At 32.3% G+C, this 26,566-nt stretch overlaps 1 protein-coding gene across 1 annotated transcript in view; it reads right to left on the bottom strand.

The window, feature by feature from the left end:
• Window positions 1-18,996, bottom strand: part of LOC129219419 (uncharacterized) — a gene marked incomplete at its 5' end in the record, with an annotated part of 68,660 nt that extends 49,664 nt beyond the window's left edge. The window contains 3 exons of the mRNA XM_054853819.1: window positions 8,206-8,234; window positions 16,030-16,165; window positions 18,787-18,996. Of these exons, the coding sequence (XP_054709794.1) occupies window positions 8,206-8,234; window positions 16,030-16,165; window positions 18,787-18,996 (375 nt within the window). The remainder of the gene's footprint in view (window positions 1-8,205; window positions 8,235-16,029; window positions 16,166-18,786) is intronic.
• Between the last annotated feature and the right edge of the window lie 7,570 nt (window positions 18,997-26,566).

Genomic DNA, 26,566 nt, shown 5'->3' with positions numbered 1-26,566 from the left:
ATGGACGAGAAAATTAACATAGCATATTGGCGAGAAATTCATCATCCATTATTTGTAAATATACAGGCGAACCAAATGACCTTTTAATTTTCTACTACAGGCAGAGCCTTGCGGGTACCGTAAGTAAATAATAAAAAATATTACATGAAAAACATTTTGTTTCAAAGCTAAGATGGTGCATCTTCATCGCTTAAAATATTTCAATTCGAAAAACTGAAATTCAATAACAAGTGTTTAGTTTTTAATATTAATACCTTCAGTAACCTAGATAGTATTTTCAACAATATGCGATGATCACATTTTTTTATGGACACATTTCCAAAATGGTTAATCCGAAGGAGAAAATCCACATTAACATATTCAAAATTTATTGAACCGAATAAAAATGAACAAGTCAAGTGTTTAGGAAATTCCACTTTAAAGTGCGGCTTACGGTTGAATAAGTATATATTTAAAGGTGAAAAAATAAGTCTTTGCATAATTTGTGTAGCAAAACAAAAAAAAGTTGCGTAACTTTAAATTAAAAAATAAAACAATAGCCACTGGCAACGTAGTTTTTTTTAAAAAAAATCATTTCTGTAGCTCTAAAAAAAGAGCACATAAAGTTCATAGGTAATTAATTCATTTTTTAGTAAGTTAGAGGTTTTATCATCATGCAGTTGAGAAGCAATATTATGAAGAAAGTGAAAGAAAAAAAACACAACTTCACTTTTTTTCTCGGTCTCCTGTTTCCAATTGATTTGTTTGGCTATCTAACTTCGAAAAAATATTTCCATTCGTTTCTTTCTCCAGTGATTACTATCAAGCAAATACATACAATGAAACCTCGATTTTACGTCCCCCTTACCTACGTTTTTTGCGCTTATTCACGTTTTTTTTTCTGAGCAATTACTCCAGAAAACGTAACTTTTGGACGCAAATATTTTTCAATTTCGAAACCTTTTGTTTTATTTTTTTGAGCAATCACGATTGCTTATTGTTCTCATTTGACTGTTTTGAATCCCTATGATTTTATTTTCCCCCCGCCTCCCTCTGCAGCACCACCGTCCACCGGCCTCCCGATGCTGTTCCTCTAGCCAAAACCGTCTCCAGGTTGCGTCCATATCCTACATACACACACGCATACATACACACCAACTCACACATACGCACCAACACACACACATACACCTACACACATACATACCAACACACACATACATTCACACCAACACACACTCATGCCTGCACACACAGACACAAACATGCCTACAGACACACACACTCGTGATTGCGAAAGACATAATTTGAATTCCAAATGTCAAAATTCAATCTAATTTTTTTTATGAGGTCCCAGTTTCTCCATATACTAATAATGTTTATTTTTTGCAGATTGTAAGTTTGTTGTTTATGAACTTCCCGCATTTTACGTTTCAACTCGAATGTAAAATATAATGTTTAAATTAAAATAAGCAATATGTTTCATTTGAAGAAGTGAGAAGCAAAGGGATGTAAGTGTCAAAATTAAATTTTGGATATAATCAACACAAATGGTAAGAGGACCTCCACTGTCTTAGGGCAAGGGGTAGTACTAGTAGTCCTGGTAGATGCTGCTGTATACAGTCGTCCCTCGCTACTTCGCGCTTCGACTTTCGCGGCTTCACTACATCGCGGTTTTTTCTGTTTTTTTTTAAAATTTTTTTTTCCAAATATAGTAATTAGCTTTTTTTATGCGCTCGTGTAAACTGTTTCCTATATAAGAATAACAAAATATGTCTTTTAAGTAATGTGAGCTCTTCTGAGGGCTGCAGCTGTACTAGTTGAGGGAGTAGAGCTATAAAATCATCGAAGAAATAGGTGTGAATCGCTATCTCATTTTAATCGTTCAACACTAACTGAAAAGTATAAATCACTGTATTATTACATCTGTAATTGTAAATGGTGTTCAAGAATGTACTAGATTTTTAAGTTGTATAAGTAATTTCTTAAATGAGGATAATTGTAGAGGAAGAACGGGGACACTTACGGTCACTAACTGGCAATTAATTCATCATCGAACAAGTTGAGCTATTTTCATAGATTAGTAGTAGTGTGTACGAGTTGCATGTGTGTGTGAAGTTTATTTCGCAATAATTAACAATATGATACCTATTACGTCTAACATATCTCATTTTCTCATATTTTGTGCAATTTTTTAAACAATGCAAATGTAATGGTGGCTACGTTTCATGTCTAGGGGGCTCTACCTATGTTAAAAACTTATTTAAATTGTCTTAAGTAAGTTTTATGCGCTCCAATTAGGAAATATACGGTGTATAAATACAGAATCCTACTTCGCGGAAATTCAGTTATCGCGGTCAAGTCTGGAACGGATTAACCGCGATAAACGAGGGTTGACTGTAGCATGATTTAGAAAAAAAATCAAGGAAAGTCTACCTAGGACCTTATCTTTACTGAATCCTTATCGTGTTACTGAAAACTTGAAATTGTCCACTTACGTCCCTTTGCTTCTCACTGCCTTATTTGTGCTTTTTAAAGGACGTTGTTGAAAGTTAATCTATGAGAACAAAAATGCTATTGCTCCCTCCGGTAGCCATCCTTATGAACTTTTCGTCCGTCAATGAAGATGAACAAGAAGAACTGGAAGCACAGCCCGTCCTTTCTTTTAATATTGCATTGAAGAGCTTACAAATAGTGAAACTAAACTTAACTTTCTCATAAAGACCAGGAAAAAAAAAACTTGGGAAGAGTTTCAAATCTGGATGATACTGTATTCACTTTGAACTCAATCACTAAAAAACAATCCCCTATTGCGAACTATTTTCAACCTAAACGCGCGGATTCGCAACTAAATGCGTTGAACTGACTCAAAATGGATGAATGATAATGTTCTTTTCCTAAAATATAGATTTTAGACTTTTGAAAAGAGTCATCTTCACTGCTTTTGGTTTTTTTCTATTTGATTTTTGATTTCTGTGTATTTCCCGTATTTTACGTTAATTAAAACAAATCACCTAAATAAATATTACAATCATCGATGCAATAATAAAAGAGAAGAAAATAGTGAGATTTGACAAAATTTTCAGAAGTAGTAGCGATTTTTAAGTGTTATTCAAATTTTATTTTTAAGATAGGATTTTTTTTTTCATCTAAAGGAACAAAACTGAGCCGGTGTCTCGTGGAAAAATAGCACTTTTAAAAATAAGAAGCACACTAATCCGTTTGGAATAACGTTTTCAATGATCAAAAACGTGCTGTTTAAGGCTCTCTCTCTATTTCTATCTTACAAAAACAAACCACAAAGACCTTAAAAATTTATGTTTCAATTTTAACGTTCGTAAAATTTCGTGTCTGGCTAAAAATTCGACTATCAAAAAAAAAAAAAAAAACAAAAACATTTTTTGGCAGTTTACGTTTTTTAATAGCATGGATAAAGAACAGATAAGCATTTATTTTTGGATCACTTGCTCCAGTTTTTACACAGCTCAATTTTTTTTTTATATTTGCGAATAGGAGGGCAGAAGGAAAGAAGGTATGTTATAATAGTTCGGTTAAAAAATTCTTTTAACTAATTATGACCATTTATATTTAAAATAAAACAACACTTGCGTTAAAACATTATATATATATATATATATATATATATATATATATACACATACAGGGTTCGATATTTTGATATATATCCAATATTTTCAATCAACCCAAACTCAAGTCTTCAAAATAGTAAATGCATCTTCAAAACACTCTTTATTTTCTTATATTTTTATTACAATACGAAGACTTAAAATTAAGGTTTCTTTTATTATTTATATCTAGCATTTCATTTGACATTTTAGTCAGTTTTAATGGAATTAATTTAGCATTAGCTTTTTTATTCATTTTTCTTCTGTTAGCTAGTTTTACACAGTTATAATATGAATGAGGAATAAAAAATATGTATTAGTTGGTGCACAGCCATAGGACATTTTTTTTTCTGACCAACGTTTAATATTAAATTAAGCACTTTTAATCGGAATTAAAATTGTTACATTACTAATAATTTTATGAATATAAAATTAAAAAGGAGTACTACATTACTTTGTTATGTTAATGATATATTAATACATCTAAAAAATATAGTACATAACTTTTTGGTTATTTTCAAAAAAAAAAAAATGTAAAACATTACTATGATTAACATAATTTTTATATTGAAAATACTGTGGTTGAAAAAATAAATATCGGATATATATCAGCGAACCCTGTACATACATATATATATATATATATATATATATATATTTAAACGAAGAAATGAACAAATTAATTAGAATTCTTGAGCTTTGAGTTTGTGGTCTCAAAAAACAAATTTAAAAGAGGAAAACCTTTCGGAAATATTCACTGTAATCTGACTTAACTTTCAATTTATTTTTTTTACCTTTAAGACATGTCGCTGGTCAGCGTCTAAAAATCGATTTATTATTATTTTTTCTATCACCAGCGTCTTATTTGCATTTGCATCCCATGCTGGGGAAATTACTTTCAAAAATTTAAGTTTTTTTCCCCTCTAAAATAAAAACCTTATTTTTAAAACTAATATCCTTGGAAATTAATTTTATCGTCAATTCTTATCGGCTAGACATATTTATTTACTTTTTCGCCCCTCTTCCGAGGGTGATTAAGTTGTTCAGTTATCAATGGGAGCTTTACGGAAACAGCAGTAAGGGGAAGAAAGTTGTGTGTAAGTTTTTTTTACCCATTAGCAGTGACTTTTAATTTTCGGGGCAAAAAAAAAAAAAAAAAAAGTAATACCAAAAAAGAAAGAAGATAATCAAATGAAAAAAATTGAGGAAAGTAAATGAATAAAGTATTTTCTTGTGAAAATTAAAAGTATATCTAAATACTTCTTTTAAACATTTTATACACACGTAAAAATGGCTACAACTATTAAATGTTAAAAAATAGAAAAATGATGCATGGAACAGTTTCATTCAATAGGTTTATGCAGCATCATCCTAAAACTAGAAAATCATTTGTCAAGGTACCTTGACGGATGAAAATTGCTTCTACATTTGAACGAAGCCATTGAGTGTTTGGTAATATTTTGATATAGTTGAAATTTTAACCCTAACTCCAGTGGATAAAACCTCAACTCCAGTAGATAGCGTTCATTGTTGATGACGTAAGAGCGTCACTCGATCAGTGATTTTCAGTATTATATATATATGAGGATAAGCCATAGTCAATACCAAAACATGTACTCGGAAATATATTGAACTCTGTGCAACTCGAAGCTTTCTTGTCAAATGAGCCGCTCAGAAGCCAATGCGGTTAAGTCCATTTTTTGATATTTTCTGATTTTTGGAAATTTTGATGAAATAAATAGTAATCTTCTTAGTTATTAAAGGATTTACTCATTGGTTACTTTTTTCTAGGTTAGACAGCCCTTTTTTTAATAGCTTCTGAATATATTATATAATAATTTCAGAAGCCATTGTGAATAAGTCCACCTTTTATCAATATTTTTTTTTACATAAACCCTGAAATAAAAGTTAAATTATTCTTCTTCTTTCGATATTTGTAGGCAACACTGAAAAACAAGAAATTCATAGTAACTTTAACTGTCATCTTCTAATTAGAATTATTTGAGTTTTATGCATGTGCGTCAGAACACAAAAATATTATGTTGAAGTGTTTGCGAAAATTATTGTGTTATCAAAAGCATTAAATAAATTTTCTTTCATAACTGTAAAAACTCTGACTTATTAAAGTAATAAAATAGATTTATTGTAAGGGTATAAAAACTAAAAATGTCAATGGAAATAGAACACAGTGAAAGTGAAAGTGATGCGATATTTCATTCTAATTCAAGGAGAGTTAACCGTATAGATTCTGATACATCGTCAGATAACGAAGATACAGAAAATCATCAAAATAACGGAAAAGTTGGTAGAAAACACAGCAGGAATCCTGGAAAATGGTCGAGAAATGTTGAGAAACAAAAAAGGATACAAGGTAAACAATATCAAAATAGAAATAAAAGAATAATTCCTGCAAAGGAATTTGATAATAAACTTTTTAACTGTTTACGACTTTGTAATCGCAAGATAACCTTTTATCAAAGAAAACAGGCGATGAAAAATTTTTACAAGCTTAATGATCATCATAAGCAAAATATATTTTTAAGTGGGTTAATTAGAGTCCATGCTATCAAAAGACAACGACCCAGGAATAACACCAATGGACCAAGATCTCGGTCTTTTGAATATTTTATTAGACTTAACGGCCAAGATGTTGGTGTTTGCAAAAAATATTTTATAGAAACATATCAAATAAGTAACGGGCAACTATATAATTGCTATTCAAAGGAAGATCTGAAGGCCCACCGGGGGCAACATATTCCAGGTAACAAAATATATGATTCCCATGTAAGAAAACATATAAGTTCCTTTCCTGCTATTTCAAGCAATTATACAAGTCATAATCCCAGACGCAGATACTTAAATTCAGACCTTTCTATTGTAAAAGAAAGAACCCTTTCAGAGTTATAGAAATGAATCCACAAGAATTTCTTTCCACAAAATTATTGGAAGAAGCTGCTACTAGCAGAAAAAAATCAACAAGTAGACTAACAGACAGTTGGCTTAATATGAGATGGATAAAATTGGAAAGGTCAAAACCAAGCAGCATTAAGTTCAAACATAATTTTGACGAGGTTGACACCTTTCATGTAATTGATATTTAAAAAAAAGGTAGGGCAGTAAATTTAAAAAATATAACTCAACCTATATTATATCCTAATGGCAGAACAATTTCAAGAGAAACAAAAAAAGACATCATATGTTTATTAAAGTCTATACCTCCAATTAAACACGACTTTTACAGGACATTAAGGACAACACATGGAGATCAAGATTTACATTTAAATAACTCGGAAGAAGATGATGTTTGTTATGATGAATAAACATAAAACTTATGACCCAATAAATGTTATTTTATTATTTTTACATAAATTTCTTATCTTTTACAGCTGCCAAAAGGTATATGTCCTAAAATTTTTACGATGCTGTCATTATTTCAATAAATACTTACGTTTTTATTTACACATTCTGTACATATCTTGTTTTTTTGCAAAGTTTACACCTGGAAAAAAGACTGTATACACTTTTCCAATTAAATTAATAAACCAAGAATTTTAAAAACTAATGTATCAAAAAACAGTACTTTTCTCAATTTTTGTGTTTTGGACTTAACCGCATTGGCTTCTGAGCGACTCACAGTCTAAAAACATCAAAATTAAATAATAAATCTGAATTGATTTTCAAGCGTTGCACATATTTCTTCAGGGCATTGCTTTTAGCAACAAGTGTGATGGGTGATTTAGAAACTAGGTTCTCCCTTACAATTTCATTTATAGGGTAGTCTCGCAATCAGATCAGTAAATGAACATTTAAGCCCAATTTCAATTTCAGAAATGTACAGTGATTTCGTGAAATATAATGGGTGATTTAGAAACTAGATTATTCTGTTTAGTTTCAATGGGGTAGTTTCCAACATTTTATAAGTATTTTTTTTCTGAAAGAGCATGCTTAAAAACATAGAACCTGACCATTTTTTAAATAATTTCTTCAAGTTTAATATAAAAAAAAACTTAAATCGGTGCTTTTTTATCGTTTAACGCTTTTGCCGGTGACAGAACAAATGATGAAATGCCATTCAGTTTTGCCATTCACGGTCCAAAATATTTAATTCGCATCTTTACTCACCTGTATTGGCAACGATATGGTTGATAGCAAGCGTAGAGCGCAACTGTAATTCGCTTCTTGATTATCATAACGTGGAAATGCGGTAGAAAGATGAGCCATAGTACATCATTTGTGACGTAATAAAAACCACGTCTTGTTTGAAGAATCGGACATTTTTAAAAAAATAATTAAAAAATAACTGTTGGGAAAATGAAAGTATTTTCTGAGTCCATCGTTTTTTCTTTTTTTTGCTTATTCTATCAATTTCAGTGACAAAAAGTACTACTTTTGACTGGAGGAAACAACTCCATTATAGGGCAGTCTTGAAGTAATGAACATGAAAGCCCAATTTTATTTTCAAATTCATTGTGATTTTGTGATCATGGGTGATTTAGAAACTAGGTTATTCGATACGGTTCCATTTAAAAGGTAGTCTCGCAATCTGATCAGTAAATAAATCCCTAGATACAATTTCATTTTCAGAAATTCATAATAATTTTGTGATGATGGGTGATTGCCGTGGTATGAGGTGCGATATTTAAGCATGGTCTTGTGCTGCTTGTTACTATGCATGGGAAAGTATCAGTTGGTCACAAAGTCGATATTCTAGGAAATCAGTCACATCCGTTTACACAAATTTTATTTCCAGGAGACCGCCCATTTTATCAAAGCGATAAGGCTTCTATCCATCCTGCTAAAATCATCCAAAATGGTTTGAAAAGCATGAGGAGGAAACATAACATCTTACTTGGGTCCCTTGAATTTCCTGACTTGAACATTATTGAACATTTGTAGGGATATTTGCAGTTCAAACTCCGTGATTGATTTCATCCAGCACCAACACTTTTGGAATTAGGGACTGCTTTCCGGAAAGAATGGCTTCATATTCCATTAAATGCTGTTCACAACCTCTATGAATACCTCCCACGTCATATGTAATTAAATCAAAGGGAGGTCCAACCCCCTATTAAAAAAGTCTCTCGCTTGTTTCATAGGTGTTAGTATTATTTTGTCACTCATCTGTACATCCCTTTGCTTCTCACTGTCTCAAGGGCAGTTGTTTTCTCGCCAACATTAGGCACGCTAACGTTGTGGAATTCATCATCATTCAAACAAATTTTGTCCCCACTTTAAATTTCAAATTTGAATAGGGGAGACTGTTGTACCTTGCCCATGGTGTACCTTGAGCCATGGCACTCTAATCAGCTAGCGCTTTTACCTAGTAAGGAATCACGGTACTATGTCAGCCATGACAGTCTCTGAACCTGCCAGAGTGAGTTGTAGGTTGAAACTCCAGCTTTTATGTGGACAGTGATTGTTTTGTGCAAACAAAAGTAAATAATTCCAGTGTTACTTAAAAGAAATTGGACTTTTAAAACTAGTTTACCCAACTGATTGACCATTATATCTATTTCCTATCTCTCGATAAGTGTATTCAACATTTAGTCTTTACTTTTTACGTAGCTGTTAGGTTAGGGTTGCCACTTTTGTATAAACATGCACCTTCGTGAACCTTGAAACCAAGCTCCATCTTGTACCTTGAACCACTGGATCAAAGTACAATTAGGTCGTAGTGATATTTTTAGGTAGGATTTCATTATGCCTCGAAGTAAAACTGGAATCAAGAGGGATCCAGTAGATGTTGAGGCACTGCAAAATGCTATTGAAGCAGTAAGAAGTAATGATCCTGACAAAAAAAAACACTTTTATAGAGGCCGAAAAAATATTCAAAGTGAGCAGGTCAACCATTACTAGGCATTTAAGAAAGTTGAATGAAAGTGGGTCCAATAAATTTGAATACAACTTAAGTTATGCAGTTAAGCAAATACAAGAGGTCTGTCTAAAGATACACGAGCATCATGTACCATGCACCAAATTACATAAAATTTGTGAAAAATATACAAAAATAGAAAAATATTTTTTTTTTTTACTTTTGCAAAAAGGCTTGAAGTTAAGTTTTAATAACTAAAAACCATCAAAATCACATTCTTTTTTTGAAAACCAAAAAGCTTTAGAAGTAGTCCAAGATACAACAGTCTCCCCTACATTGTTTCATCACGAAAACCAAGAAGGGTTAACGTTTTCTCAAAATTTCACAGTTATGATGGATTTTGATCAACATAAAAACTTTTCATGAAGTTTTCCCGAGATGAAACAAAACAGCATATGAATAATATCCAACATAATCTCGAGTACAGTATGGCGGTAAAAAATAGAGCTCATATCAGTTTAAACTTCCCAATGGGCTATTACTTAACATTAAGTTACGCACCTATCTTAGCATCAGGAGAAAGCAAGATATAGAAAAAAAAAAGCTTTTTAACTCTAATAAATCTGAAAAATGGAAGGTACGATCAGAAACTGATAAATAGCATTTCAAGGATATTTCACTCAACCCAGACAAGAAGGGCAAGATCCAAATCTGCTGATCCAAAGTGTATTTTATGTTTTTTTATGGCGTCAATAAACCTCCAAGAAACCGTACATTTATTTGTCTTTGGCAACAGTGTTTCCAAACTTGGGCTGACAACTGGATTTTGTTCAAGCAAGCAAACCACCATATATATATAAGATATATATATTATCAGTAAATATATACCTTACTCGATCAGGAGAGAGGGAGGGAAAAAAAACGTGGAAATCTCTGCACACGAAGACAAGGCAAAAGAAAGGAAAGAAGACAAAGAAAAAAAAAATCCCTTGAATCAAAGTGGAAGCTAAACAACGTTAAGTATGGGGTAGATTTCCACGCAGGGTGGCATTATTGTTTTCCGAAACGAAAAGTGATGATGCTGCGTAATATCTCAAACAGGAAAAGAGCCCCGGGAAGAAACCAATACTAGTTTGTGGTAGCTTATAAAAAATCGAACTAGTTCCTTTTCGATAAAAATGAACTCTTAGAAGAAGAGATGAATTGAGCCGACTGTGGAATTTTTCTTAAGTTTCATTGATTAAATAAGGTTCAAAGAAATATATATGTGTTTGAGCGGAAAATGACGTTGTCAATTAAGTGCTGGATTTACAGCTCATAGCTTCTAGCATTGGAAGATGAAAATTAGGGAGGCATGCGTAAAATTCGGGTGATTTCACTGAACAAATTTGACGCTTCAGCGATTTTTTAAAATATAGGTAGGGATTTCTTAAATTAGGCCTCAAAAGGACACAAAATTTTGCGTTCAGAAATCCGCCAGGGTTCAAATTTCGAAAATTGCAATTACTATTATTACTTTTTTGAAGTAAAAAAAAATACAAATTTTAGATAAATTTGGTGTGTCCCCCCCCCCCGTTTTGTCGACATTAATTTTCCTTCCTCTTGTTTTTCAGTTTCAATCGTACGTTTAGATATATTAAAGGGGAAGGAAATTTTAAATGTCTGCAAAATTGGGGGGTAAACCCATTATTTGCAACAGGTGAAAGATTTAGGGAATTCAGAGTAAAATCGGGAACGTGTTATCGCGAACGTATTTTTTAGAAAACAAAACAGATAGCTTAATAACTCCTTTACTGTAGGGATTTTCCCGAAATTCTATTCACTGAAAAATCCCGTTGTAATGGGAATTTCGTTTTTTTAATGAAAATTCGAGGGACATTTACTTTGTTAGGGAGATGATTTCAAAATTTCGGGAGTCACCGGAACGAATCGGGATACACAATAGTTTTATTTAAACGTTACAGTTAATTTGCTCTAGAAGTAGCAGACTAAGAAAACTACATTATTACAAGGCATAGTTAGGGTTTTGGACAGGACAGTTAGTTTTTACCGTCCAAACTTGCCGAAGACCAACAAAAGAGTCTTAAAGCGTTTTAAACTGTCCAGAAGCAAACTAAATCTACAAGAGTTGAACATAATCGGTTTGTACTACTACAATATTAGTGACGCATAAATATAAAATTAGATGTTAATAATAAAATTAAGTAATATTTTCCCCTGAAAGGTTCATTAAAATATATATGTAAGAAAGGTAAAAGCTTTACTCCAATAACTCTATTACACAAAAACTTTATGAAAAAATTAATAAAGTTGGGGGAAAAAAACCGTTACCAACGTAAATATTTTAGTTCTGTTTATAGCTTAGAGGAATGTAATTCATGTGTAATATTTAGAAGGGAAATGGTTGAATGCTTTCTGCACGATAATGTTTCGACAAATAATTTTTGTTAAAATCCTACTGAAGAATTAAAAATTGATGATAGACACATATTTTGAAACTAGGAGAGATTTTTATTCTTTTTTTATAGATTCATTTGCATTCTGTAACAAGCTCATTTAGTAAAAACATCATTTAATGAAAAAATCTTTATTTTTTCGAAACAAATCACAATGTAATGTTTCTGGAAGTTTTGAAAAAAGCAAGACGAAAAAACAATGCATTGTAGCTTAAAGTGAACGAAAATATCAAATAAAACTATTGCACTCATGAAACTGAAATGGTCAAACCTAAGTTATAGAAACAGCTGAAATTCATTAAATAAGGAAAGGAAACTTTGCTGAACGACATTTAAAATTTGAAACTCTTTGAAAAGCTTTTTAGCCACTTTCCCAGTAAAAGTCATAGAAAGAAGAAAAAAGCATGAAAGAAGGCTTAATGCATCTTAAAAATATCGCGAAAAAAAAAAAAAGAAGTCAAAAATAAATAAAATAAATAAATAAATATCGAAAATTAAAAATTGGAAAGTAGGGTATTGAGATTGGGAAAAATGTCTGTCTGCCCCCCTCCCCCCATAAGTGTTGAGAGAATAGTCAAATTTGAACAAATATTTTTTGTTCGAAAGATCTCGGTGAGGACACCCCATTCCCATAGTTTATTTTTTGATTTGAACAATTTTTCGTTCAATTTAGAAAACTTCAAAAAAAAAAAAAAAAAAAACTTAACATTAGCGCCAACGGGGAAAGTCATGGCAAATATAAATCCCGCACTTTGAGGCGAACTTGCTTCAAACAAACTTGGTGGGAAATAGCTTTTTATGAGGAACATGTATAGAAAATGTCTTTTTGATTTGAACAATTTTCTGCAAATTCTTTAACATTAGCGCCTACGGAGAAACTAAAATTCAATATAGATCCCGAACTTAAAGACGGATTTTCTTCAAACAAATTTTGTTGGAAATAGCTCTTGATGACGACTCCGACCTCTAGAATTTTAGGGCAGTCTACTCCGACTCCTATAACTGAAAATTAGTCGACTTCAAATTCCCGTCTTCCACTTGACTCTGTAGCTTTGGCATAAATTTAGACAAGGAGGGAAAATGACAGACTCCGACTTTCGGAAATTTAAAGTCTTCGACTCGGACTCCGACCCCGAAAATATTGACAGAATCGCGGACTCTAAGGGAAAATGACCGATTCTGACTCTGAGTCTTTGAATTAAAAACCTTCAACTCCCGAATCTGACTCTTTTTCTCCGAAATGAGACTGACTCCGACTCCGCAGCCATGGTTTTTACTTTGAAATAATTATTGTTTATATGTTTTGTTTTTATTTTCACGCCAAATTTTATGTATTCAGTGTTTGACGTAAGAACTCAGTCTTATTTTTCTGCATAAAGACATGGGCAGACAAATTTTTTTTTGATAATGAAAACTATTTTGTTTGACATTTTATTGCTTTTTTTTTTGAAAGTATATTTATTCATTATTTAAATTTTTTTTTTGGAACAGGAAAAAAACAAATTTTTTCTTTTTGACATAGTGTATTTATTTTAATGAGGTTATTATTTTTCATTCTTTTTTTTCCTTTTGAAATCGAATTAAGATTTTTTTAATGGATGAAAATGTATTAGCTGCTTTGTTTAAAAGGTGGTACTAAATTTATTCTTTTTATTTTAATTATTTTTTTACGGATCTTTTTCTTCAGATGAGAAAGGCATATTTTATTTCTAGAAATCAGGTTAAAATGTTAAAAAGTTATGTTTAAAATAATTTGCGATTTTAGCTAATTTTGAGAATATTGATCAGATACTAGAAAGTAATTCGTTATTGGTTTACGGGAAAGTAGGCTCGTTTAGTTTTGGACGGAACTTCTTGTTTAATAAAAGAAATATTTGATCTAATTATATGAAAATATTTTTGATAACAGATAAACAAAATAAATAAGCTTAGACTACGGGGAAGCAATATCAATATTTTCGTAAAATTGCATAATTTAAGAGGAAAAAAACGTATTAGATCATAATACATACACAATCTCAAAGTCTTTTAAAAATCAAATACTAAGTCTCTCTTTAAAGAAAAACTAATGTTTATGTTTACCGTTGGGATATTCTAAAACCCATATTTTCAATAAAACGTACTTCATCTTTAGCGTAGTTTCAGATAATTAGAGTGTACAAAACCTGAAATAACAATAAAATAATACTCAAGTTTTAACTATCGTCATGTGCTCGGAGATTTGTACTAACAATTGTCATATTCCCCTGAAGTTTAAGAGAAAAAAAGAGAAAAGAAACAAGCCAAAAATGAAAATTGTAACTTTTCATTCAATGCATAAAAAAGGTTAACTATTTACTTTGCACAACAAAAGAACACGTACCTTTCATAACTAGAAAGAAACACGGCATTCAAAAATACTTCTTGTAGGCGCAAAAAGCAAACTATCGGCATTTTGTGTACATTGCTCTTCAAATATTAAACAGGGAAAACAAACAAACAAACAAAAAAAAACAACAAAAGTTCCTGTATTATTTGACAACTGAGCAGCTCCGGTGAACAATAACCCAGAACTTACGTGTGGCACTCCCAAACCGACTGTTCTAATCAGGCATCCAGACTGGAGTAAATATTTGACAATGCATCGGGGAATATGCACAATGAAATGGAACATGCCTCAAGTAGCCCCCCTTCCATAAGAGACGCTTTTCAAGTGGTTAAGATCATTTCGCGCTCCTACCTTATTGTCAGAAAATATGGCGGAGACAATGATTGAGAATAATGTGAGCCCATAATAAATTTATGGACAGTGCTTTTGAATGCAGCGAAGATAAATGAAATCATTCGGTGTTAGTACGAGGAGGAGAGCTGTTACAGCTCGGTAAACAAGGCTTTGGGTGTTAAGAGTAAATAAATGCGAGATTTGCCAAGAAATTGAAAACTTGGTGAGGATTCTTCCTTTTGTATGTTAACCGAATTAAAAACGTTTTCATACCATCTGTGAATATCTCAGTGCTTCAAAATTTTATTTTACGACCATTGCTTTAGATACGTGACTTCCTCGCCTTCATATGGGCCCCTTCCATGCTTGCCAATAGGTAGGGGATGCCGACCACAGGGTAAACACTGAAACTCCTTTTCGAAAATTCAAAACAACGTAACTGAAATTATACTTTTTTTTTTTTTTTAAAGAGAGATCTTTACGACTCTGTGACAGGATTTTTAGGGTTAAGAAAAAAAGTGTACCAGCTTAATCAATGTACACCCACAACAAGTGGACCAATTTCATTTTCCAGTTGTTTTCTTTTTGGAATAAAATAAAGTTACTACTGCCAATTCATTCGAAAAAAAAAAAAAAAAAAACTTTTGAAACTAAGTTATAATCATTTTTTTGAAATACGAACTGTGTTCATTCACTGGTCGGTCAATTATACAAAATTTTTTTAAAAATATTTTTATTTCCCTTAGCAGTCCGAGCTCTATTGCTTGGGGTATCCTCCAGCACCACAAAGTTGTGGAAGCAAAATGTAAAATACAGTAAAATCTATAGCATACAATTTCTATTATTATTTTTAAAATAATTAATAGAATTGAAATAAGTTTAACGCATTCTTACCGTAAGAACGTACGATTGGAAATTTTTATTCACAAGAATAAATTCAGTTTTTTTTTTTTTTTTTGAGTAGAAATAAAAGGGGAGAAAAAAAAGAAAAAGCTAATTTACGCTTAACTACATCGTGAATTCTGAGTCTAATCATATTTTCTTTCGGGATCAGCCACTGTTTGTGCTTTAATCTGATTTAAATAAGTAAATTAATAAAATAATGTTTCTTTTTAAGGATTACCACAAAACCAGCACATTATGCATGTAAACACAAGAATCAACTCCACACCAAGTACTAAATTTCCTTCCTTCTAAAACATTACCGTACAATATAATACAAGGTCTAATCATACATCTCAACTTCTGTTTTTTTCTTGTTTTTTAGGAGAGGGTAGTACCGCCCTCCTAAAAAAATGAGATGTTCAGGAGGAAGAGCCCTGGAAATCAACCGACATTGAGGTGCGGATGAAAAACATGAGGTCTACCAAATGCTCATGTAGAAACCGCTTCAGGTTGTTCGGCAATGTATGACTACCAGTGATATGATTGACAAATGTGCAATGAGAAACTTACCATAGACTCTGACCTCCTTTTCCTCTCTGACAGTCTGGAAAGATGGAGCTTCAGCTGAGATTTCACACCTGTACACGCCCTCGGTGTTCATATCCGTTCTCGTTAAGAACACATGACCCAGTGCTGACTGAACCAGCTGCAAATGAAAAAGAACGAAGCAATAAGTACTGTAGGTATGTCAGAAAACGGGAATTAAAATTATAGTGAAACTTCAACAGGGTTCGAAAATATCATGATATTTTCAAAAATATTGAAAATTATTGGATACTTTGATAAATATCGGATATTTTGATATGTATCCGATTTTTTCAATCACCCCAAACTAAAGTCTTCAAAATAGTAAATGCATCCTCAAATCACTCTTTATTTTCTTACTTTATTATTACAATATGTAGACCTAAAATTAAGGTTTCTGTCATTCATAATATTTCAATTTACAATTTTGTCAATTTTAATGAAGTTAATTTAGCATTAGCTGTTTTACTCATTTTTCTTGTTAGCTATTTTTAGATTTATACGATTCAGAAATAAAAAAATATGCATTAGTTGGTGCACAGTCATAAGACATTTTTTTTCTAACCAAAGTCTAATTTATTTTGTTTTCGTTATATTTAAGTAGGCACTTTTAATATGATTTAAAATTGTTACATTACTAATGATAAAAATGAATATAAAATAAAAAAATATTACTTTGCTCTATTAATGATGTATTAATACATAATAAAATATAGTGCATACTTTTTTAGTTATTTTTAATAATAAATTACCAATATTACTAGGATTTATATAATTTTTTTATTGAAAGTAACGTAGTTGAAAAAATAAATATCGAAAATATCATGATAATTTCAAAATAAATATCGGATATATATCGTGATATATATCATGATATATATCGACTGATATATATCGGCGAACCCTGAACTTCAATAAGTCGAAATTGTAGAAAATGAGAAAAAAATTCGATTTATCGAAACTCCGCTCATCGAATACGAAATCGAAACGACAGAATAATATAAAATATCACCGCTGAAACTTATTAAATTTATAATATGAGCAAAAAAGTGATAGAATAATGCATCTAAGATAATATCGTCGCCTCAAAGCAGCAGAAAGATATCTGAGGCGACGATATATGCTTGACATAATTCAGGGATGCCCACGTAGGGGGAGGGGTCATGGCGGAGACTGCGCCATTGAAATTTTTAGGGGGTTTGAGGGGTATTTTTTTAATTTGGAGGGAGCTTTTTTTTTCGGGGGGGGGGGATCTTTCCTTGTCCTTAGGGGCACACCCCTGCATATCTAATGTGTAACATAATTCCATAAATTCAAGAATTTGTATAGGTTTGAAAACAAATTTATAATTTTATGTATTACATAACAATTTTTACTTACTAAAAAAAATATTAAAAAAAAAATCTTTCCAAACATTGTTTTGAGCAGAAATGTGTTGTTTCATTAAACAGTCATTGGATCTTTTAAAGCATCAAAGAGGGAGTCGAGAACATTCGGACGGACTCTACAAAAACGTGCAATACATCTGCTGCTTTTATTGCCAGAACCCCGAATATAAGCACCCCTCTCCTTAATTTTTTCCGATCACATTTTCGGACTGCACTAAATCAGAGTTTTATTTTACTACATGTGCAGGTGTTTCTTTTCTATCGAAAGAAATGAAGTAAACAGTAATTTAAAACAAAAGAGATTTACTAGATCCACTTTTTCTAGACGACTTTTAAAGCAATACAATGCCGCCGATTTCTTTCTTTTTATTCATACTTTTTTTCTGGGGGGGGGGGGGGGACACGATTTCGACTTATAGAGTTACGTCAGCAAGGAAATTTTGGCTACAGACATGAAATAAAATTCGACTTATCAAATATTTTCAACTTAACGAAATTCGGCTTATTGGAAACAAACATTAATTCTCCATTCAGTTAGACGGGAATAAAGATTCACTTCGGCTTGTCCATGTTTTCGGCTCATCGAAGTTCGACATACCGAAGTTTTACTGTATATATATTTAAGAATAATACTCAAGAACTGTCTGAAGTATACAGCCTTTGCTTATGAGCGATAACTTACTGCTTTATACCAAACTTTGCCTTCAATTCAAGAGTTGAAGTACACCATGCCGCGGACACTCGCTGATGAGATAAATTTACTTTATTTACCAGTTTGTTGGCACTCTCAGCTTAAACGAGATGACATCTGCCTCCCGGCTCGGTTATTTCCAATTCCAAACAGATGATTCCTAATAGGGACGAAACTGCAGTCTCTGGAAGGTATAACCGGGCTGTCGGTATACTGTATGTAGTTCTGCTTTACTCTTGGCTTAGGGGCGGTAACTTACTGCGTATTACATACCTGGTAGTTTACCAAGCTAGACTTTGACAGTTTATGGTTCAATAAAATAATCATACATAGTTATACGATCATACATAATCTGCGTGTTAATTTGGATTCCGCGAATAGACAAAATTTGGAAATTATATTACAGCACCTAAAATAACAACAAACGTATATCAACAGCTCGATTATGATTATTTGATCGATAGCGATTTGCATTCAGCTCATTTATATCTATTCTAGTCTGATGATCTTTAATATGAGTGAAACTGCAGTCGCTAGATTGCCGGTATACTCTTGTAGTTCTGCCTTTGCTTGGGATCGGTAACTAACAGTTTTTAACTAAACTAAGATAACTACTGACTTAGAAGGCCTGATGAAAAGCTAAATATTTTGAATTATACTTACGTCTACATAAACTCCTTGTAAATCATATTTTTGTCCCGGTGGCCTATCACTCGGCAGGAACCTATAGAATTCCACGTTGTTCTTGTACCATTTGACTGAGTACAGTTCGTCTTTCTCTAAATCGTAAGTGCAGTTGAGCCAAGCTGGTTCACCTCGTATGACGGCGGCGGGAACATCTAGTCTGGCGAGTCTCAACCCTGCAACCACTGAAATGAATTTAAAAAACAATCAATAATGAACAATTTTAGTCATCTAAAAAGGGAGGAAAAAATACGTATGCGTAATGTTAACTTCGCTCATTCATTCAATAGTATTAGACAGATAGTAAAAAAAAAAAAAAAAATATATAAATAAATAAAATAAAAATAAATAAATAAATAAAATAAAAATAAATAAATAAATAAATTTAAAAAATAATAAAAAATCTTTCATTCACAGAAAAAGGAACATGTTACTGAAACCGTCTCTTCTTTTTCTTTTTTTTTGGAAAATTTTGTAAAACATCTCTTAAAAATAGCATTTGAACTAAATGGGTATTTGAGAAATTAAAATAAAATTAGAAATAAGTTAAGAGCTTATAACTAGAGTACTTCATTATTCATCAATGGGTAACGTAAATTCTTGTTTTTGTAGAAGTAAAATTTAAGTCTTGGGCAATAAAGTATTAAAAAAATCCTTTCCACAAAGTTGCTAAGAGAGCTACAACAAGTTTTTATCCCTAGTTTTTTATACGAATTCCAAAGAAATGGAAAACTGCCTGTTGACACATTGGTATGAAGCATCATTTGTTTTCTTCCACACGAGCATTAAACACTTTTTAAGAACACGATTTTTTTTCTCTGTTCTGCAGGGGACACCCATTAGCGTTTTTAAGCTTATCGAAGCAGGAAATATTCAAACAGAAGAGGCTACAACGAAAGCTACGCTACCCGAGTTTCAGAGCCCCTTTTCTTCAAATGAAACTTGTTTAATTGCTTCTGAGAAATTCAGTCGCTGTTCGTAACACCTCATGGAAGCAGAACAGTTTTATTTCATTCAATTATCATTAACAGTACAGGAAGCAGTAGAATTCAGATACCGAACTGTTACGTTGTGAGAAAAAAATTATTAATGTATTTCCATTCGGTACTATTTTAAAATATTTTGATCTTTTTTTTTACAAAAAAAAAAAAAAAAATCTGCATAACCTAGAAACGCGTTAATTGAAATTACCTCTCAATAATATAGTTTGAATTGAAACATTTCGTTAATTTCTTAATACTTTTTGATATTACACATTTAAATGTATCTTGTAAGAAACCAGTGCAAATAAATTACAGAAAATTTGTTTCTGGAAACATGTAATACAACAAGCCACGAGTTTCACAAAATGTTAAGCAATACATCAATTCAAACATATTAAAAATAATTCTAACATATTAAAAATGTAATTATGTACTTGCTTTATTTTGCGATCGAACTTTTTTTTGTTGACATTTTAAATGACCATCCAACATCATAATAAATTTTTTAATTTTCATCAATTATTGCCAATTTAATTCGTTTAATTCCGCAGTAGCATAGTGCACCGAAGTGAAGTGAAATAGTTACCTTAAAAAATCCTTCTTAGAACAAACATACATAATTATTTCTTCGTATCACTTGCAAATAACTGTCTGATAAAATAATTTGATATGTTATAAAGTAAAAACAATCCACTACAATTACTGTTATACTTAGCCGTCAACATGGAGTATTTTAATGCCGAGGGCCACCTTAATATTGTAAAAACAAAATGCCACAACCAGTGCTGAGCGGCAAGAAGAGCATAATAAAGAAAAGTTATGCCCTATAATGCAAATTGTGTCATCTAGATAACAACGCTTTAAAAATGCACGGCACAGCTCCGTGCACAAAGCATATTGCCGGAGATTTCTTATTTAATGGGAGAATAATATTTCTCTTGGGGGATTTCCGGCCCAAAGAAAGGCTGTGATGCAGGGTAAAAGCCTTTTTAACCCCTTATCTAATTCGCTTCGTCCGCTGTTGGAGTTAAAAACCTCCAGCGTCGTTAACTTTTAAGACCTTCTGCTCTAAAGAGCTTTAGAAACGCATTTTATCTATGGTACATGGGAACAGAATGATGGGGGGCAGTGCTAAAAATTTATTCGTTATTCTATGTGGATTCGACTCGATGCGCGATACAAAGATTGAAATCCGAGTTTCGATGTTCTCCAAAATCCGGACGTTTAGCTGACTGTGTTTTAAAAAAGGAGTTACCAAAAAGTACATAATGTATATATTTATTACACTTTGGTTAGGTAAAAAAAGGAAGTAAGAGGCCATTCATTAATTATGTAAGGATGATTTTGGCAATTTGACCCCATTCCCCCCATGTAAGGGTACGTAAGATTTTTCAAACCTCTCCCCCCTATTCTTACGTAAGATTCTATTTCATTTTTCAAAATAATAAAAATAACGAATGTTACGTCACTGGAATCGAAATTAAATTCACTATTAGTAAATTAAACCTTTTTGTCTAAAGAAATTTTTACTAAAAAGTTGGAATTTAGACTGAATGTTTTTTCGACATTTTTTTTTGTGTATGATGCGATACTAATTAAACGTAAAACATGCCATACATAGTGCGATTCCTTTACTATATTTTACACTAGTCATTCTTTGTAAAACAAATAAAAAACATCTCATCCTATACGTTTTTTACTTTCCAGACGCAAATGAAATATTATGTTAACCATTACAGGTAACATTAACAGCGGTCAAGTGGTTAATGTTACCTGTTAAACCACTTGAACGCGCTATTTCAAATTTCAAATTTCGACTTGGAAATTATTACGTAAGAATGGGTTTGAACCTTCCCCCAAAAGTAAGTGTTTGTAGAGAACTTTCCAACCCCCCTCCCCCTCGGAACCCTTACGTAATCAATGAATGGCCCCTAACTTACTTCCTCCCAGTACTCAATCATCAAAGTACGTTAATCAACACACAAATCTTGTACTTTCATATTATTGCACATTTGTAAACTTTCAAGTTAAAATTACGAAATCACTATAAAGCGTGGAGTTATTCCTCGTTAAATAAACAATTTATTGTAAAAAGATACAGACGTCTGATGATGAGTTATGTTCAATAAAGCTCAAATGATTTTCCGACTTGAAAGACAACTCTGAGTTCTATCGGAAAGCAATGAAGCATAAGGGGGGGGGGGGAGGCTAAACATTCTTAGCTTCTGAAAAATAAAAACGCCTCAAAAAATATTGAATTAAGGGCATTTTATTTGAACACAGAGTTTTCCACATTTCCTATAATACACAATTCCCTCCTTTTCTAATTTCTCAAAAATCAAATATCTTTACTAATAATAAAGCTTAAAGTCTGGAGCTCTGTCTGTCAGAATGTATGGATCTCTATGACGCGCATAGCGCATAGACCGTTTGACCGATTGTCATGAAATTTGGCACAAAGTTAGTTTGCAGCATGGGGGTGTGCTGTGCACCTCGAAACGATTTTTCGAAAATTCGATTTTGTTCTTTTTCTATTCCAATTTTAAGAACATTTTCCCGAGCAAAATTATCCTAAAATAAACGAGTATATTACCAAGTTATCATAACGTGGAACCGTAACAAGGGCAAGCCAATTGGCGAGAAATTCACCATACATTATTTGTAAATGTACATGCGAACCAAAAGACCTTTTAATGTTCTACTACGGGCAAAGGCGTACGGGTACCACTAGTTCTAAATAAAGTCATACTCATTGAATTAAAAATTTCCCCCTTCCTTCGTTTCCCAGAAAACAACTACATACAATAAATCAAGGTCAAGTTATACTGTTTGAATGAAGATTCCTTTCTTTCTTAAAGCTAATTACTAAAATGAATTAAGGTCACATTTTTGAATATACATCCTCCTCATTCAACCATTTCTCAAAATTATTCTGAATTAAGGTCATTTATACTGTTTTAATATAGATTTTTCCTCTTCTCTCAATTTCTCAGAAAATATCTGTACTGAGGAATTAACGTCAAGTCATAGTGCATATATTTGCCCTTTCCCCCTTATTAGAAAGTAACTCTACTGAATAAAGGTCATATTGCTATGCTATACTGTTTGAAGAAAAAATTCCCTCTTTCCATCATATTTTAAAATCGACTATACTTATTTTAACAATTCTGAATTAAGATAATGAATTTGAATCTACATTTTTTTTTCATTTCCCTCACTTCTCAAAAAATAACTATTCAAAATTAAGCTCATAAAACCTGTTTGAACAGTAATTTATCGTTACTCTTTATTCCTCAAAAATTAACTATACTGAATTAAGCTCACACTATTTAATTATAAATTTTCTCCCTCCTTTCATTTCTGAAAAACCAAGTAGACTGAATCAAGACATGTTTGAATACAAAATTCCCCCCCCTCCCTCATATCTCGAAAATTAACTGCGTCCTGAATTCAGACCATGCTCTGTTTAAATATAAATATCCCTCTTTCCTCAGTTCTTAAAAACTAACTATACCGAATCAAGGTTATACTGTTTAAATATAAACTTCATAATAAAGATTATAAACCTATACTTCATAATAATAAATACTTCATAATAATAACAAATACTTCATAATAAATGTTATAAATATATAAACCCTTCCCTCATTTCTCAAAAAATAACTATACTGAATTAAGGTCATACCGTTTGAATGCTATTTCGCCCCTTCCCTCATTTCTCAAAAAATAACTATACTGAATCTAAGTCATACAGTTTGAATGATATTTCTCCCATTCCCTCATTTCTCAAAAAATAACTATACTGAATCTAAGACATACAATTTGAATGCTATTTCCCCCATTCCTTCATTTCTCAAAAAATAACTATACTGATTCAAGGTCATGATGCTTGAATATTAAGCTATCACCATTCCCTCATTTCTTTGACCCATAAATCTTCCCCTTTACCTCATTTCTTTCACACATACATATTTTCCTTCCTCCATTTTTTTTGCGAATACATTTTTTCTCCTACCCCTCATTTCCAAAACGGATTCTAATATGCGCGGAACATGTGACAATTCACCTGAGTGTGACTCACGTCATAAAACTAAATTCGCCGCCCCTTATCAAATGTCATTAGCGGGAACTCATGAAAAGTTGCCCCCCCCCCCCGGACTTCGTTTCCGCATCAGGGGCTGTCACGTGGGGGATTAGATAGACGAGGACTGCAGTGCCCGGAGTTCATTCAAAATTCTGAGTGAGTAACATTGCGGTCGCAGTTAGTCACTGTTGATGATTGGATTTGTTTGGTGGAGGACACATTAGAGCGCCATTACACGGAGAGAGGGTTCGAGGGACAACAATCAGAAGGCTAGTAATTATTTCAAAAGCCCCGTGAAAATTGGCTTATTGTTTGCATATTAATTCAAGAAAAGCGTTGCTAAATTTTGCTAATTCAGTCATGGAAATAACTGATGGTCTTGACTGGTGCGTCAGTTCAAAATTCTTTTCGGTAAAGGTCAAATTTAAAATGGATAGAAAATTATGCCTTTTATCCAAACTCATTTTCTTTATATAACTAAATGCAGTTTAAAACTATTTGAATTTTTTTTTGTTTCCAGTGGGGCTGTGTAAGAGGCCTTTCGGCCATAAGCAGACCTAGTGCGTTCCCCGACAAGGCATCAGTCTTTCATGTGCCACCATTAAAGCGCTGATGCATGACACAAGTAGTTTTTGACGCCCAGTTTCCACCAGATGGAGGCACCTAGACTCTTTCTGCTGCGAAATTGCACAAGGAATTTAATTCTGACGAGGGAATTCTACGCCAAACGAATACCCAAGGGATCTTTACATGTCGCATAAGCATCAGATATGGGCTCTGATGATTTTCTGCGTTTCGAAAATCCACCGACTGGCCACCTCACGCAGGCCAGAACCCGGGTCTAAGGCGTAGAAGGTCAGCGCCTTACCATCACGCCACCAGCCGGCCCTATTTGAAAGCATTAGTATAAAGATTTTTTCCGTTGCTTTAGAAAAATCACTCACGGGCAAAAATAATGTTGCGTTGCAAAACGTGGGGAAAAAAAGTAAATAAAGAAAAAAAATAAAACATGCAAGATAATACCTGCGTCCGGCCAGTGAAATCTATATTTCAGTTCAAAACGTGTAAAATGCATTATTACAATAAATTCGGAGTACATTTAGCTGAATCTGAGATGTCACAAATTGATCCCAAACGCCTCAAACTACGATCTGCACGTGGCAGGTAAAATTCATTTATAGAAACAGCAATTGATAAAATATTTAAAATATTTTTTCTCGCTCAACAAAATATTAAAGTAAAGTACTTTCTCTAAATCAGCAAATTTTAAATTTTAGCCCTAAATAGTTTGTATACGTATAATGTAACAATTAACTAAAATTAAAAAAATACAAAACCCCAACTGAGTTGCAAATGTTGAATCATGAGTTTGAGAGAAGGAAAATTGAAAATCCTTTTAAAAATCTTATACTATTAAAAATCAATTACGAGAATTTTATTTGTTAACAAATAAAAACTGGCAACGGATAAAATTTTTAAATCATCGCATTTAATTTCCTTGTCGGCCAACAATGAATTCGGTTACCAATCGCGTGAGTAAAGGCTTAAAAATATCTAAAATCTGCTTTAAAAAACGTTATAATTCGAATTCTATATAATATGGAAGTTCCAAACACATTCTATCAGACGCAGAAAAAGTTACTTTTTATTTTGGTTTTAAATTTTTAAATATATTTTCACTGCAAAAATCGCGAAAAACCTTTTAGAGGACTCATTTATGTCATCCGAAGACGCAACCTAGCTAAGAACACTTTCGATCAACTCTCCTTTCGAACAAAATTTTGTTTTTCAAAATCGGTCCATCCGTAAGGTGCTTGAGTGCCCACCAGACATGTCGAACTTATAACCCCGTTCCTGTGTGTGTCAGGGGTTAAAAATGAAAAGAAAATTTATTCCGATTTGCGCACACGTAACGGTAGAATTACCATATAAACAAAAGGAGCACACCATTAAAACTTCATTATTTAAATGACATTGTTCCAACCTTCACACTGCTAATTTAGATTAAGACTGCAAAAAATAAACTGTAAACGAAACATCCTATTTTTTTTTCGCTCATTGAAGAGAGCAGATCAATTAAAAATAGTGTTATATAAAGCCTCAGTTTTTTTCAATAGTTTTCTTTTGAAGACGTGTTACTATTGTCGGCGGGGAGCGATATTATTTTATGATGTGTCTTATGTTTGTTAAAACAAAATTGTTATAATTACTTTGATTGAAAACTATCTTACATTTAACTGACTCCTTAATCACCTTAGAGCATATAATTCCCACACAAACAACAGTTTTTCTTTTTTCAATATAACCTGAAGCAAACTAATATACGTATCGTACCCTTGAAAAACAGTTGCATTGCATATTGTTTTTCAAGGCGGTTCTTATAAGTTTTTCTTAAACCTTTTTCGTTTCCTTATTTTTTTAGTGTAAGTTTTTTTTTTATAAATTCGATCGAATAGCATTACTTAGCCGCCAATCGCGTTTAATGACAAAGCAAGCATATGATATAATATCTAAAATTGGTGCAGATTGTTATTTAACTTGTTTTACATTTTACACAAAGTAACTCTTTCTTTTTGAAGAAAGCTAAATAGTTTGTTTTAAAAGAAAAGCGGCATTGAAGAACCATAAAAAACTCGCATAGCAATATTTTTACTAAGTAGGAAATATACCTAACTTTAAACAGAATATAGTC

This window comes from Uloborus diversus, chromosome 1 (genome assembly GCF_026930045.1).
Source record: "Uloborus diversus isolate 005 chromosome 1, Udiv.v.3.1, whole genome shotgun sequence".
In the NCBI taxonomy this organism is placed as follows: domain Eukaryota; kingdom Metazoa; phylum Arthropoda; class Arachnida; order Araneae; family Uloboridae; genus Uloborus; species Uloborus diversus.
This window is presented reverse-complemented; position numbering and strand designations above follow the sequence as displayed.